Source organism: Zootoca vivipara, chromosome 5, assembly GCF_965207765.1.
Source record: "Zootoca vivipara chromosome 5, rZooViv2.hap1.1, whole genome shotgun sequence".
NCBI classification, from domain to species: domain Eukaryota; kingdom Metazoa; phylum Chordata; class Lepidosauria; order Squamata; family Lacertidae; genus Zootoca; species Zootoca vivipara.
Window position 1 is genome coordinate 7,217,701 of NC_142588.1, and position 16,224 is coordinate 7,233,924.

Below are 16,224 nucleotides of genomic sequence, written 5' to 3' on the forward strand. Positions count from 1 at the left end.
TGTTTGTCGGTCAGTTGGTTTTCTGTATAAGGTGGTGTCTATATGTCCATCCTGTATTTTTATAGTAGTGTCCAAAAAATGTATTTCTTGCATAGATTGGTTCATTGTTAGGTTGATGGTGGGGTGAAAGTCATTGAATGTCTGGTGGAAGGTTTCCAGGGTCTGTTGTCCATTCTGCCCTGCCAAATCCCAACACATGATTCAGTTCTGCGGGGACCTGGAAGCATTTTTCCGCCGTTTACGCCTGAAGGAGTATTTTCATCACACACAAGAACAAGACAAAGTAGAACAAACTACATCCCCACAACACAACACCTCTCAACTTACTGGGGAACAACCATCACCCTCCAAACGCATCAATGAACAGAACATTGACCACCAACTACCACCGAAAAGAAGTTACACAAAAAGGGACTCCACATGGACCCCTCCTGATGGACGCAATACCACACTAGATCTGTACATCGAATGCTTCCGCCACAGAATCCAAACGGATGTGACCAGAAAACACCATCGCTTACAACAAAATCTAAACCATGCTGAAAGGAGAGCCATAGAAAATCTCAGGAACAACCCAGACATAATAATTAAAGAGGCAGACAAGGGTGGAGCTGTCGTCATCATGAACAAAACTGATTACATCCAGGAGGCCCACAGACAACTTTCCAATACTGCCTTTTACATGAAATTGGACTCAGACCCCACACAAGCATACAAAAAAGAACTGAACAAGATTATTAAGGAGCTACCCCTACACATCCAAGAACAGATCCTCACAAACACACCAGCGGAACCTCGGCCAGGAACTTTCTATCTTCTACCCAAAATACACAAACCAGGAAACCCAGGACGCCCCATCATCTCAGGTATTGGCACCATTACAGTGGGTGTTTCCGGCTATATGGACTCTGTTCTGAAACCATATGCTATCAGTGCTCCCAGCTACGTACGTGACACCACAGATTTTCTGAGGAAAATACAATCTTTGAACAATCTTCCTAACAATACTATACTAGCCACTATGGATGTGGAATCTCTATATACCAACATCCCACACAATGATGGTTTACAAGCCATAAGGAACACCATTTCAGATAAAACCACAGCGGACTTTGCTACCAAACTCTGCCACTTTGTCCTTACCCACAACCACTTCAAATTTGGTGATGACCTGTTCGTCCAGATCAGCGGCACAGCCATGGGCACCCGCATGGCCCCACAGTATGCCAACATCTTCATGGCAGATTTAGAACAACGTTTCCTTAACTCCTACCCACTCAAACCTCTCCTGTACCTGCGATACATTGACGATATTTTTATTATCTGGACACATGGACAACAGACCCTGGAAACCTTCCACCAGACATTCAATGACTTTCACCCCACCATCAACCTAACAATGAACCAATCTATGCAAGAAATACATTTTTTGGACACTACTATAAAAATACAGGATGGACATATAGACACCACCTTATACAGAAAACCAACTGACCGACAAACATATCTACATGCTTCTAGCTACCATCCCAAACATACCAAACAATCCATCGTATACAGCCAGGCCTTACGTTACAACCACATCTGTTCCAACTCTACAGACAGAGAATCTCACCTAAGAGATCTACAGCAAACCTTTTTAGAACTAAAATATCCACCTGATGAAGTTAAACAACAGATCAACAGAGCCAGACAGATACCTAGAGAGAACCTGCTGCAAGACAGACCCAAAAAAGAAAATAACAGAACACCACTAGTCATCACATACAGCTCCCAAGTTAAAACAGTACAATGCATCATCAGAGATCTACAGCCTCTCCTGGACAATGACAGCTCCCTTTCTCAAGCTCTGGGAGGAAGACCTTTCATTGCCTACAGACAGCCACCCAATCTTAAACAACTCCTCACCCACAATAATACAACCACCAGACTTAACATGGACACTGGTACCAGAGCCTGCAATAAACCCAGATGCCAACTTTGCTGCCACATACACCCAGACAATACCATTACTGGCCCCAACAACATCCAACATACCATCTCAGGACTATTTAATTGCTCATCCTCTAACATTGTGTATGCCATCAAATGCCAACAGTGCCCTTCAGCTCTCTATATTGGACAAACAGGCCAAACCCTACGCCAAAGGATAAATGGACATAAATCTGACATCAGGAACCAGAAGACAGAAAAACCAGTAGGAGAACACTTCAATATCCCAGGACATTCTATACAAGATCTCAAAGTAGCTGTCTTACTACAAAAGAATTTCAGAAATAGACTGGAAAGAGAAGTTGCTGAATTGCAACTTATCACCAAGCTCAAAACCATGGAGGGACCTGGTTTGAACAGAGATATCGGGTTCTTATCTCATTATACATGATAAGCGATCTTCAGCCATCTCCACCCTTGCTTTTTCATGCAAAACCATTTGCAGTCGTTTCCGGTCATCAACAGCTATCAGTCAGTCAATCACCCATTTCCACCACCCTTCTGAGTGATCCCCCCTCCCCATCCCCACCCCTCCCCACCCCTTCTCTACATAAGTGCCTGGAAACTTCCATTTCACTGTATCTGAAGAAGTGTGCATGCACACGAAAGCTCATACCAAAATAAAAACTTAGTTGGTCTTTAAGGTGCTACTGAAGGAATTTTTTTGGTTACAGGTAGGTAGCCGTGTTGGTCTGGGTCGAAGTAAAATAAAAAAATTCCTTCAGTAGCACCTTAAAGACCAACTAAGTTTTTATTTTGGTATGAGCTTTTGTGTGCATGCACACTTCTTCAGAAGTTCCTTCGTACAAAGGTCAGAAAAGGCCATCCACTCTGCACTCTTTGGTGTGACCGATTTCCCTGCAATTCCCTCCTGTGACCAAAAGTGGATGATAGCGTTCAGGCTGAATTTCCTGCTTCATGTCCCACGGCTCACCAATTCAAGACCCATTAGAAGGGGCATGTGGTCCCTCAGTCTTATCCAAAAAAAGTTCCATGCACACACCTGAAAAATGTCTGCACACATGAGGGCGTTGCTGATGTGGATGCCACTCTAGAGCTTCCAGAAATTTAATTTGCATTTCATTGGGCATTATGACATTCTGGTGTTTTAAATAATGAGAAAGGCTATCTCCCTTCTGTTGCCATGCTTTCTCATGTATAAGAAAGATGTAGGCAATGGTATTATTTAAATACATAATAGATATACACACACTTGCACGAATGCCTGGAATTGTGAGAGTCTACAAACTGAGATTAAACCCTCAAAAATGAGATGCTTTGTGTAGGGAGGTCATCTACTCTATATGAAGGTTTACAACTGGTGTAAACCACTCAGCCACAGCGTCTCCATCTTGCTGTGATCCAAGCTCAGTAATAAAGATGAATTCATGCACGCTCAGACTGCAAACCTGCCCATTGAAGGAGAATGTAACTCCCACCTGAACTGGTTGACAGCATCTTCCTGAACAGACAAACTACCCACCAGCAGCATCTCCATCTGAGTTTCAGTTCAATGGCCCTCATCTATTCCATTACTGCTCCCAAATACTGGCTCTGCACTTCAGCTAGAAAAGACAGATAGCTGGATGTCATCACCATTTTGAAAACACCCAACCTTTCACAACCTCACTCAGCAGTTTCATGTACTTCTTAAATCGCAATGGGTGGTGTCATTCTGTGAAGCTGAATGTTGGGAGATTCAGGACAGAAGAAAGGAATGACTTCAATGCATAATTAAACTCTGGAATTGGCTGCTAGTTGCTGTAGATCACGAGTGGGAGAGTTCTAATGTGCTCATGTGTTTGTGGGCTTTCCATAGGCATCTGGTTGGCCGCTGTGAGAATAGAATGCTAGACTGGATAGACCTTTGGTCTCATACAATACAGTTCTTCAAACAGAGCTCCTTAACATGAGGGCCAAAGAAAAGTCTGATAATGCCAGCTTCTAGAACTGGTTCTCTGGGGAGGAATGGATCCCCTGAATAAAAATGCCCTCAATTCCCAATTTAGAGAGCCTAAGCAGAGGGATCCTGTGATCAGTTGCATTGAATGCGACAATCAATAGGGTTGAACTCCAGCTGGTACCAGCCTGGTACTGTCAGCATGACCAAGTTCACCCATAATATCCAGTAATTTCCCCATGAAAATGTCATTCACAACTGATAGTTGCTATGATCCTCAAGATCCAATGAGGGTTTTCTCACAGCTACCTCCTTCAGGGTGGCTGAAACAAGCCCTCTGCCAAAGAGGCGTTTATAACCTTGTGGACCTAAGTGGCGCGCACACAAACACACAATGACTTCAAAAGTTTATATATATTATATAAGCATAGCACTATATGTCATGGCTTTGCAAGTGATTGCAGACTTGGTTTTTTTTCAGTCTTCTTGCCAACACAGCCCTTAGGAACAATGTTTTTCTATCTTCTAGTTATACAGTTTGGATTCGTCACGCTCTTTGTTGCTTCTTTTCCTCTGGCTCCTGTGTTTGCCCTGCTCAACAATGTCATTGAAGTTCGCCTGGATGCCAAAAAGTTTGTCACTGAGCTAAGGAGGCCGGATACAGTAAGAGCGAAAGATATAGGTACGTTTCTTAAATATAAAATTATGATAAAGATGGAGAATAGAAAGGCAGGAGAGAAAAATATGAGGTCTAGAATTTGGTTTGCAATCAGAACAGGAATGGAAACCACAACTTAACAAATCTTTCTTCTCTCTTACAGGGATTTGGTTTAACATTCTGAGTGGCATTGGAAAATTTTCAGTAATAATTAATGTGAGTAGTGTATTGGCTTCTTGCTTACGTATGCTATGGCAAGAGGGGATTTGACTTAAATTGTCAAGAATTTCAGGTTTTTCTTACTGTATTTAAGCATTGATTTCTTAAAAAATGTGTGCCATTTAATATACTGTAATAAGTGGTGGTCCCACTAAGCAACATAGCAGCTGCATTTTATGCTAAGGTGGCCCCAAATAGAAAGGGTAGCCCCTTACACTGTGTTACTGTTGTCTACTTGTGTAGTAACCAATATATGGACCACCATGGCAAGGTTATCCCTGTCTGGAAATGGTCATATTGGCACACCAACCAAAGGTGGCAATGGTCTGAAGAGGTCACCTTGGCCTCAGATGAAAGCAGTGGATCTAAGAGCATTCCCAAATGATGTACCTGCTTCTTCAGAGGGAGTACAAACCTGTACAAAACTGATACCCAACCCAGTTCTTGGGACCTGGGAACTGCCATGCAATCCTGTTGGTTCTCAGGCCTGAATCCAGACTGGGAGACATTAAGATAATAAGTTTCACCAAAAGGCAAATTCATGGCTACTGGCCAGGATAGCTATTTTCTACCTCCAGTGCATCTCTGAAGACATTGCTCTGAATCTCCGGTGGGGAGAACTATGCTCAGGTTGTACTTGCAGGCTTCCTGTGGGCATCTGGTTGGGCACTGTGAGAACAGGATGCTAGACCAAATGGGCCTTTGGCCTGATCCTGTGGTTCTTGTGTTACTCTTCTTGTGTTGTTATATGCAGCTGAATCACCACCACCTTCTAGATTGCCTTGACCAAGGTGTATTGGACCTGTGGGTCCACAGTGGGCTTCTTCAGTTATGGTTGCACATTGCTGCCTCCTTCTGTTGAAACATGCCAGGCGGGGGAAGCAGTGAGTCTGACCCCAGCGCCCAGGCACTTCCAGATGAAATGTGACCATCCTCTGTGAAGAACGACACACACAAATAAACAGCCATAAAGTTGAAATCATTAACTACTTTATTTAAGGCTATATGCAAAGTAAAAGCTGGAGCTCGACATCTTGCTTCCAGTCATAGACAAAGACAGAAGCAAAAAGGAAGAACAAAACATCACATGGTACAGAAAGACAACACACTTCCTTCCCCAGACCGAGTATGTGAATTCCACCAGACACTTTACAAGCTGCTTGCTGCTGAAGCAGCAGAGGACATATGCAGGCGCGTAGGAAGATAGGGGCGGTGGGGGCGGGTCGCCCCGAGCGGCAGGCTCCAAGGGGTGCCATCGTGGATGCCCGCCCCACCCCCGGAATGCGTGTTACGCCCCTCTGGGAGGTGCCACGCCCCTCCAGGAGACGCGCCCTGCCCCTAGAACGGGCGGCAGCCCCGCCCCCGGTGCCGGAGCATGAAGCTCCGCCACTGGACATATGCAAATCTTAACACCTTCGAGGCAACAGGGACCACCCCATTATGCAAAAAAGCATCCAGCAGGTTCGCCCATAAATTTGAACTGAATCTAATTTTTTCCACATCCCCATGCCTATGAGTAATCTTAATGCAGAGATTAAGTGCAACCACACAGTCTCCATGTATGATTCCCAGCAACTGACTTCCTGCCTCCGACATAGCAGGTAGAGCCTAGAAGCCATCAATAGCCTTAACCTCCATTGCTGCTTTATTTTTTGAGTTCACATCGCAGTCCCAAAACTCTGCTTCAAATTCAGGCTTTACCCTTCTCACTATCTGGCACACAGCCACTCCCTTTGTTCCCTTAACAACTCATACTTAGCGAGCCATTACTAGGTGGCGCTGTGGGTTAAACCACTGAACCTAGGGCTTGCTGATCAGAAGGTCGGCGGTTCGAATCCCTGTGACGGGGTGAGCTCCCGTTGCTCGGTCCCAGCTCCTGCCAACCTAGCAGTTCGAAAGCAAATCAAAGTGCAAGTAGATAAATAGGAACCGCTACAGCGGGAAGGTAAACGGCGTTTCCATGTGCTGCTCTGGTTTGCCAGAAGCGGCTTTGTCATGCTGGCCACATGACCTGGAAGCTACACGCCGGCTCCCTCGGCCAATAATGCGAGATGAGCGCCGCAACCCCAGAGTCGGTCACGACTGGACCTAATGGTCGGGGGTCCCTTTACCTTTACCTTACTAGGCTGGTCTGGCTATTCCAGCAATTGAATCCATGTTGGATCCATGAATTAGAAGGGGGGCTCAGGCATGCAACCTGCCCCCCCCAAAAACTCATAACAATACTGTATGTTCAATTTCAATTGCATAAATTGCCACAAGGCTCATCCTTCTATTATCATCCTCCCTTGCTCACTCATCTTTTAAACAAATAAACTATTATCTAATACCAAACTAACGGCAGTAAAAATCCAGCCAAGACTTATATTAAAAAGGCATAAAAGACTCACTATGCAAAGCTCTTGAACAAATGCCAGACTCCCCAGCCAGCCAGCCACTGACCATCTACTTTTATTAAACAGCCAGAGGGTCAGTCTCAAGGTTCAGGCATTTGTGGTGTGATGCTCTTCCACAGTGCTTTGGAGACCAATAATGCTTGCAAGTCCAACTAGTTCTTCTCCTCAAGTCACAAAGCAGATTCTCTGGGGATTTCTGGAGATCTTTTTGATCCCTGTCCTCATCCATAAATTGACTCCAAAGTACACTATGCATATCTGTGTTCATATGGTAAAGGTTGTTCTTTTCTCCCAGGCCTTTGTCATATCCGTCACTTCTGATTTCATTCCGCGCCTTGTCTATCAATATGCATATAGTCACAATGGAACCATGCATGGCTTCATCAACCACACTCTCTCATACTTCAACGTCAGTGATTTCAAGGCTGGAACCCAGCCAGAAGCCTCAAGTTTTGAACAGGATGTTTCCCTTTGCAGGTAAAGCAGCCTTACCAATCCCTGGTTGTTGTATTTAAGACTTATGGTAGGAGCAATTTTGGTAGGTGGTTCCACTAACTTTAGTGGGTTAAAATTAGAGTAAGACTGGCCTCTGCCATTGAAGGCAAAAGGTAAAATTTTCAGCTACGGTACATTTGCCCTTTCTCCTCACATTTTATTCAGCTCAGTGTGTCCAAGACTTGACTTCCTAGGAAACACACACAATATTTCTTCTTTAATCATTTGGAAACAAATATGAGAACAAAAAATGGTATCCAATAGGTATCCATGTTTTCTAGGGGCAGCCCCTATTTCTGGTCCCTGGCCCATATAAATCACTGTCCTTGTTTTGCATTCTGTGGGTGCCTTGTTAAAATATTGTTAGTGTGTGTACATTATTGAGGTTCATTCCTCTTCCTCAAGTCTCTAGAAGTCAAGTCTCAATGTGGATGTATGTGCCTTGACTCCAGTGTTCCAGCATGCAAATCAACACTAAGGTCTGCAGGCAGCATCTGGCCATGAAGCCACTTCTAGGGGGTCTGACAATTTTCCAAAATTTGTGCTCCTCTTAAGCTTGATGTCCCTTAAGCTTCTCCCTGTTTCCTGAGCCTTAAGACCTTCTGAATCGATATAGTATGTTTTCGATTTTGATCAGAAAAAACATCGGGAAAGATTGATCGGCCCTTTCTCTTCCCCTCCTGCTCCAATCAAATTTAGAGCCCTCAATGGAGGCATTTAAGTAAAACCAAAAACTGTCGTGGAGGCTTCACACCTAGTTGGGTTCCTAACAGAGGGAGGCTATGAGCAATGTATTTTAGCTCAATTAAACACACAGAGGCACACATTTCATTTCTGAAAAATTTGGGGAGAAAGTTGACCTCATACAATTCAGTGGTATTACATTGAAACCGGAATTTCCCATTATGGGCTTCACTTGATATTAAGGTGTCTTTAACTGAATCCATAACAAATTCAGACACTCCCTAGTAATGCATTCTTAGAATAGGTAGGCCAACATTTTTATCCACTATTCTGAAATATCTGGTATTCATTCTAAATGAACATTGCAGCAGTGACAATCTGTGACAGATAATTAGCCATTATTATTATTATTATTATTTATATAATAATTTTATTGGTTTTTATGCAAACAAGACATACAATGTAGACTCTGTCCCTTCATTTTCCCTCCACCCACAAGTCCACTTCTGCCACCAGTAGTACCCGTGGGCGTTGAGAATCAAAGGGGTCCATTATAGGCTGGGTTTGGCCTCCCCCCTCCCTCCTCCCCCCTCATCCCCTCCCTCCTCCCCCCTCATCCCCTCCCTGCCACTGAGAGGACAGGGATGGAGGAGCTCTGAGGATTGGTTTCCCCCCAGCTGTTTCTTCAACACAACAGATTAACAATAAAACAACAAAAATAAAAATAAAAAATATATAAATTCCCAATTCTTATTTTCTTAACTTTGTAATTGTGACTTCCTCGATTCTCTTCCTCCTGGTTTTCCTAACCTCTCTAATTAATTATGGCGGGTTTTCTATTCTAATTCAAAATCTTATTCCTCCTCCTTCTTCATGCTGCCCCCCCCCACGGGCCCCCTCCTGCCACAAGAGGAACGCGCGGGGCACAGCACTTCAAAGGATCCATTTTTTGTGTCTGGGTTTCCCTCCACCCCCTCCTCTCCCCTCAGAGCACCCCAATTATTATTATTTTTTGCAGAGTACAAGGGTTTTTTTTTTAATTCTGTGCAAGGCAAAACGAAAATGACACCTTTCTTAGTTAAACACTCCTTTAGATCGTGAGGATGAATTTTTCAGAACCCAAAATCAAGTTTGCCACTAAAAGCTTATCCATACGACACTGGAGCAAACTTGAGTTTGCAACCAGGTGTGCATTTGGAAAAAAGCTGCAGGCATTCCCATCAGTTTGAGAAGTACCCCTGTTAGAAACAAAGATTTGTCTGTTTCATTCATATGCTATATTTTTAAGGCATAGACTTTTAACAGGGAACATCCAGCCTTTAGTTCTAAATCTCTATCTGCAAAATGGTAATAACCATCATCAGCTAATTCCTGCTTTTTCAAAGCAAAAGCAACAATATTTTAATGCAGAGTGATTTCAGTATAAAAGGGAAAAGGTGTGCTCCGTTATGTATCATTTTTGGACTGAAAGCTGGATAGATTTTTTATCCCAAACATGGGACAAATTAGCAAATATTGACAACTTACACTCCCATTTCTGTTTTTGCTGGAATTCCTAGACATCCCTCATCCCAATAAGTTACAATATTGGCCACCGAATGTTGATCAATTTGCCGGTATAATATCAGAATTGCACACTGCCGTTCTGTGCATATTTACAGGTGGAAAATGCATCCATTTGCCACTGGACATATACTTCCATATGATTCTTAGTCAGATCAGTGGTCCATTTCCTCAGGGCTGTCACTTCCAATCAGTAGTAAGTCTCCAGGCTCCAAACTCAGCGCCTTTCCCAGTTCTGTTATATGAGATCATTCTCGAGTCAAGGATGTAGGAAGGCAGCCTGCTCCAGAGAGGGTTGCACTCCACTGAAAGCAATCATTTCTAATTTATGCTGCTATTATGAATAACTTAGTCTCATTGCTGGAAATACCTTCACATTCATTTATGTACAGATAATTCAAAGTGCAGCAGCCAGATTACTGTGCTGGGGTTCAAATTAGAGCTCAAATAACTCCCGTTTTAAAACAGCTACACTGGATGCTAGCTCATTTCTGGGCCCAGTTTAAGCTGCTCGCGTTAGTGTTTAAAGCCCCAAATATATGAAAGACTGTTTCCACCCCTATTCGCCTTATTGAGGGCTTTCTTGGTCCTTGGGCCACCCTCAGAGGTGTTGGGGAAAGGTGACTCAGGAGAGGGCTTTCTCTGTGTCAGCCCCTAAATTGTGAAACTCGCCCTGCCCCGTCCCCAGAAGCACCTGGCATCTTCATTGTCCAGCTTTCCCACATGTTGAAGAGGCACCTCTTTGCAACAGTTAAAATATGTTTGTTTTTGTGGGACCCATCTCTCCTGCTTAATTTATACTGTTCTGATTCATTTGGAATGGCTCGTTTGTTTTATAACTGTGGTGGTTTTATCTGCTGTTTGCAATTGTTGTAACACGGCCTGGGATCTTAGGCTGAAGAGCGGGTAAGATATTTTGTAATAAATAGAATAAAATAACAGGAGGGCCTGGCGTGCTATGGTCCATGGGGTCACGAAGAGTCGGACACGACTAAATGACTAAACAACAACAAAATAACTGAAATTGAACATGGGACCTTCAGCAGGTCCAACTCCTTCCATCTTTCCATATTTTGTCTCCCACTCTCTTAGCCTTAAATTTATCCCACTATGCTAAATATAGGCCAGAACTTACATGCTTCTCCTTTGAAACTCTCCACTGTAGGAACCTAAGTTGAACATTCTAAAACTGTGCCTTCTATACAAATATCTATCCTTTTGTATTCTTTCTAAGAACAAAATTGGTGTATTTACATCCCTAACAACCATTCTCCTTTGTATGCTTTCTCAGAAGTAAGTCCTACTGAGTTCAAGGGGATCACAGCCCAATGCAACAATTTATTATATTTAATCTTCATAAAAAGTGTATAGTTGTTCACTATTAAGGCTATTTACTTGCTGGTAGAAAGTAAGCTCCATGGGTACTAGTCACAAAATAGCTACCATGGGTAGCATGGCACAACACAGGCATAGGCAAACTTGGCCCTCCAGATGTTTTGAGACTACAGTTCCCATCACCCCTGACCACTGGTCCTCTTAGCTAGGGATGATGGGACTTGTAGTCCCAAAACATCTGGAGGACTGAGTTACCCTGTGCCTGGCATAACACAAAAGAGCTACCATGTGGGAAGTGACATGACACAAAATTGTTGCTGCATCTAAGAAAAGCAGGAAAAGAGAGAGTGCCACAATGTGGCAGGCATGTTAGCCCTTCTGCCTCCCATCTCCTGCCCATCAACTAGGAAATGTGGGCACCTACATCTGCCACTGCTGGGCACAGACAGAAGCTTTTTGCATCTGTCCTCTGTTCAGAAACATTTAGGGAGGACAGGTGTCCAATCCTGGCATCCAGTGAAATGTGGGCAGCTTTTTTTATTTATTGGATTCCATTTCACTTCACCTAAAATATCTCAAAGCAAATGTGTTGCTTGATTTATCGGAGTCAACCCATGTCAGTCAAAATTGTTAAAGCAATCCATGAATGCAGCCTGACACAATGGCTATACACGGGGCTGTGGTTGATGGGTGTGAAAATGAAATGTTGAAGCATAATCGGAGAACTCAAACACTGTTGCTGGAAATAAAGGGTACGAATTGCACAACTGCTGGAGAACTTTCTAGCTGGGAAATTGTCATGTACACAGCAGATATGGCTCCAAATGTGCAGTTTAAAGCAATGGCTCCATTTTACAGGTTTAAGGATTACAGAGAACCACCATGGTCTGAAAACCAGTATGAATTTTCTAAGCAGTACTGGACTGTTTTATCTGCCCGTTTGGCCTTTGTCGTTATCTTTCAGGTAAACCTTTTCTGCATTATATTACTTCACTGCCACATGTAATGCATTGATTTCTGCCTGCAATACTTGTTTGTCCGTTGATTTTTATTCACGCTTGTTCACTGACCCTTTCACATTCCCTTGCCCTTGTGGAACAGTCTCAGCTAAACTAGAAGAGAATTAAAACATCTTGATGTATTGGTGTATGTTCAGCTAACAGTATACTGCTGATGGAGTATGGGAAGCAGCCCAGAGACTATTATATTATTATGTACCCTCCATGCCTGCTGCACCTTGTCCCCGCCCAGTGTGCGAGAGCTGGGTTAGCGCACTCGGTCCACACTTGGGTGGTACGTGCGCATGCACCCCAGGTGCCGGCGGACAGTGCTACACTGGCTCCCGGTAGAGTACAGGATCAGGTTTAAGGTGCTGGTTTTGACCTTTAAAGCCCTATGCGGCTTGGGACCCTCGTACCTACGGGACTGCCTCTCCTGGTATGCCCCATGAAGGACCTTAAGGTCCACAAACATCAATACTTTGGAGATCCCGAGCCATAAGGTGGCTAGATTGGCCTCTACTAGAGCCAGGGCCTTTTCAGTATTGGCCCCAACTTGGTGGAACACTCGGTCCCAGGAGACCAGGGCCCTGCGGGATTTGTCATCTTTCCACAGGGCCTGCAAGACAGAGCTGTTCCGCCTGGCCTTTGGGTTGGACTTAGCCTGACCCCTGTGTTTCCCCCCCTCATGGCCTGGATTTATGGACTACTTGAAATGAGGCTGCATTTTAAATTTTAATACTGTATTTTAATCTGTATTTTAATTAATTGTTTTTATGTTTTATTCTGGTTTTGTTGGTGTGAGCCGACCTGAGCCCGGTTTTTGACTGGGGAGGGTGGGGTATAAATAAAATTTTATTATTATTATTATTATTATTATTATTATTATTATTATTATTACACCCCTGGCAATACCTCCCCAAAATGAGTGCTTTGGGGATCTTTTCAGTGCTGTAAGGAACACGTCTTCCTCCTGCTTATTTAATTTATTTCTCATGCAGAACCTGGTCATGTTCCTCAGCGTTCTTGTTGACTGGATGATCCCAGACATACCCAAGGATATCAGTGAGCAGATCAAGAAAGAAAAGAGCGAGCTGGTTGATTTCTTCTTGAGGGAAGAGAATGAGAAACTGAAACTGATAGAAAACTTTATCAGGCGAGACAAGCAAAGGAGCAAGAATGAGACAAGAGGAAGGAGAAATCGAGCGGCAAGTTTCTGCCAGTTCAGCCGAAGTCAACGGGGCAGCTTAACATCCTTTAGTTCACACCACACTGATGTATGATTCCTTGAGGGCACATCTACACCACTTAAAATCGCTCTGTCCCCAGAGAACTGTAGTAGTGAAAGACACTTAGGTTCTTCAGCTGAATATTCTCATCATCACTCTAGCCCTGCTACAGTTCCCAAGATTTGGGGAGGAATACATGACAGCTGAGCTAGCATGATGCACATATAGGTTTGTAGTGCAAGAAATAACAGCCAGTACGAAACATATCGAATAATAATTTACCTATTGTCTGGTGAGATCTTGAAGGGGGAAGTGATTGAGTCTAGAATGGATATTGTTTTGGACAAATAGATTATACTGATTTTCAGAAGCTTCATTTTTAAATTTCTCTGCAGTATTCTTAAACAGATGTCCTACATAAAAACTCTCTGTATATTTATGTTACAAACTCATGCAATTTTATACCAATTTGCCTGCATTGGTTCTTCTGCCCCACCCCAAATTCTGAGAATTATAGTTTGGTGAGAGTCCTAATACCTCTCTTGGAATTCCCTATCTCCTTCACAAAACTACCTTAAGAGTACATCAGCCCATATTGATGGGCCTCGTTTTGAGTGGCTGGACTGAAAGCTGCAGAACCATACTAACAAAATATTTGCAGTCCCAGAGCACTTTGACATTTAGTAATGTTTCTCTCTAATTAGTAGAAGCCTCATTAACCGCATAGTCCTGTACCTACCAACTCAGAATTAAGTAAGTCACATAGAGTTTAGCAGGGCTTACCCTCAAGTGGTGCTTACCCTCAAGTGGTTTAACCCAGGTGGCACTGTGGTTAAACCACTGAGCCTAGGGCTTGCCGATCAGAAGGTCGGCGGTTCGAATCCCTGTGACGGGGTGAACTCCCGTTGCTTGGTCCCAGCTCCTGCCAACCTAGCAGTTCGAAAGCACGTCAAAATGCAAGTAGATAAATAGGAACCGCTACAGTGGGAAGGTAAACGGCATTTCCATGTGCTGCTCTGGTTTGCCAGAAGCGGCTTTGTCATGCTGGCCACATGACCTGGAAGCTATACGCCGGCTCCCTCGGCCAATAATGTGAGATGAGCGCGCAACCCCAGAGTCGGTCACGACTGGACCTAATGGTCAGGGGTCCCTTTACCTTTACCCTCAAGTAGGTGAGTATAGGATTGCAATCTAAAAGTACAAAAAGGCCAAGAGAGACACAGCATGCATATCTGATAGAGAGTAACATTAACATTTTGCTTAGAGCCTGGTTTTCTCCTCTTTCAAATCCACCATCACATTTTGTACCAGTTTCCACATACAGAAGTACATGTGCCTAGCACCATTCATGAAATGCATCCACAAGAAACCCCCCCCCCAAAAAAAATCCTGCATTGCATGGCAGGGGGGTTGGACTAGATGACCTTCATGGTACCTTCCAACTCTACAATTCTATGATTCGAAGAGTAAATTATACTTTTCCAACCTAGGCAACCTACTTGTGATTTAAACAGTACCAAGCTTGTGGTCTTGTCCCGTTATTCAGTCCCATCTGATGAGCAAGTGGGACATAAATGATGGCGCACAGCTGGGCAGGGGGCAGGAGACATAATGAGGAAGGTGGTGCAACAGTAGCAACCTGCCCTTTGGTACCAGCACCATTTAGAGTATAGGTAGGTTGTCTAGGTTGTGAGCAGCAACTCTTTCCATCTCTGCTACATTGTCTCCTCCTTGCCTCCTTTTGTTGTCTTCCCCATTGTCAACCTGCTCCATCGGTGCAGAGACCTGTCTGTTTTTGCTTTTGAAACTACTGTATGTAAAGTATCATGTACACTGATGTTATAAATAAAAATAGTAGTTTAAATCATGGATTTTGCTCAACATCCACACAAACGACGGGGGAAAGCCCAATTCTGCTCGTCCTAAATAGTGATGTGCTCATTTGGAAATCTGGACTGAGTACAAGAATCCATGAAACATCACTTAAACTAGCTTTAATCAGGAAAATTTCCATTTTAGAATATTGCAGTTATCATTGAGGTTACGGTGCTGTAAATGACTGGCATCTATAAGTGATAACCTTTAGCTTCATCTTCAGCTGAAGCACAGCATTTTAGTTCACTGATATCCCTAAAAGGGATTTAATGTAATTTTATACATTAACTTAGTACTTGATCACACTTATTACTTGATGCTGTACAATTACAGTAAATTAAGATGTTCCCATGTAAAATTCAGAAAGTTACCACTTAGGCATGCTATCTAAATGTATTTAAATAATACTGTTATGCGGGGCATTCTGTATGAGGGGATTTTTGGCTGCCCCTCTTAGTCCTTGATCAACTTTCTATTAGTTAGAAAGACAAATGGCCAGAGTGGAGATTTGAGCAATGTGCACCAGAAGCTGGATGCAAAAGCAGCAGGCTGAGAAGCCAGAGCGAAAGAGATTCTGCTGAAATTTTAGGCTGCAGCTACGTGAGAAGAAAGACACCTTTGAGTGTTGATGCTTTGAACCCCTCCATCATAGGCTCAGGTTGTACATATGTGTAAATAAACCATACATCATAAAGACACCACAGTCTCCGCTGTCCCTCATTCCCAAAGGAAACACAAACCCCGAGTAAGTTCCTGAATCTCCTGGAATCTTACACTGCTAAGAGATAGGGATGGTGGCATGCAACAATAATTTTATTTCTATCAAGATTGGGCTTGCACCAGGGGGCAAAAAGTTTTAAAAAACCTATAACCACCACAG

The 16,224-nt window shown here is 43.5% G+C and overlaps 1 protein-coding gene across 1 annotated transcript in view; it reads left to right on the forward strand.

Annotated features, from left to right (window-relative positions):
- Positions 1 to 14,254, forward strand: part of ANO2 (anoctamin 2) — a 145,614-nt gene extending 131,360 nt beyond the window's left edge. Inside the window, exons 20-24 of the mRNA XM_060275139.2 lie at positions 4,422 to 4,574; positions 4,714 to 4,766; positions 7,461 to 7,642; positions 12,101 to 12,206; positions 13,242 to 14,254. Coding sequence (XP_060131122.2) covers positions 4,422 to 4,574; positions 4,714 to 4,766; positions 7,461 to 7,642; positions 12,101 to 12,206; positions 13,242 to 13,523 — 776 coding nt within the window. The 3' untranslated portion in view covers positions 13,524 to 14,254. The remainder of the gene's footprint in view (positions 1 to 4,421; positions 4,575 to 4,713; positions 4,767 to 7,460; positions 7,643 to 12,100; positions 12,207 to 13,241) is intronic.
- Positions 14,255 to 16,224: the final 1,970 nt, after the last annotated feature.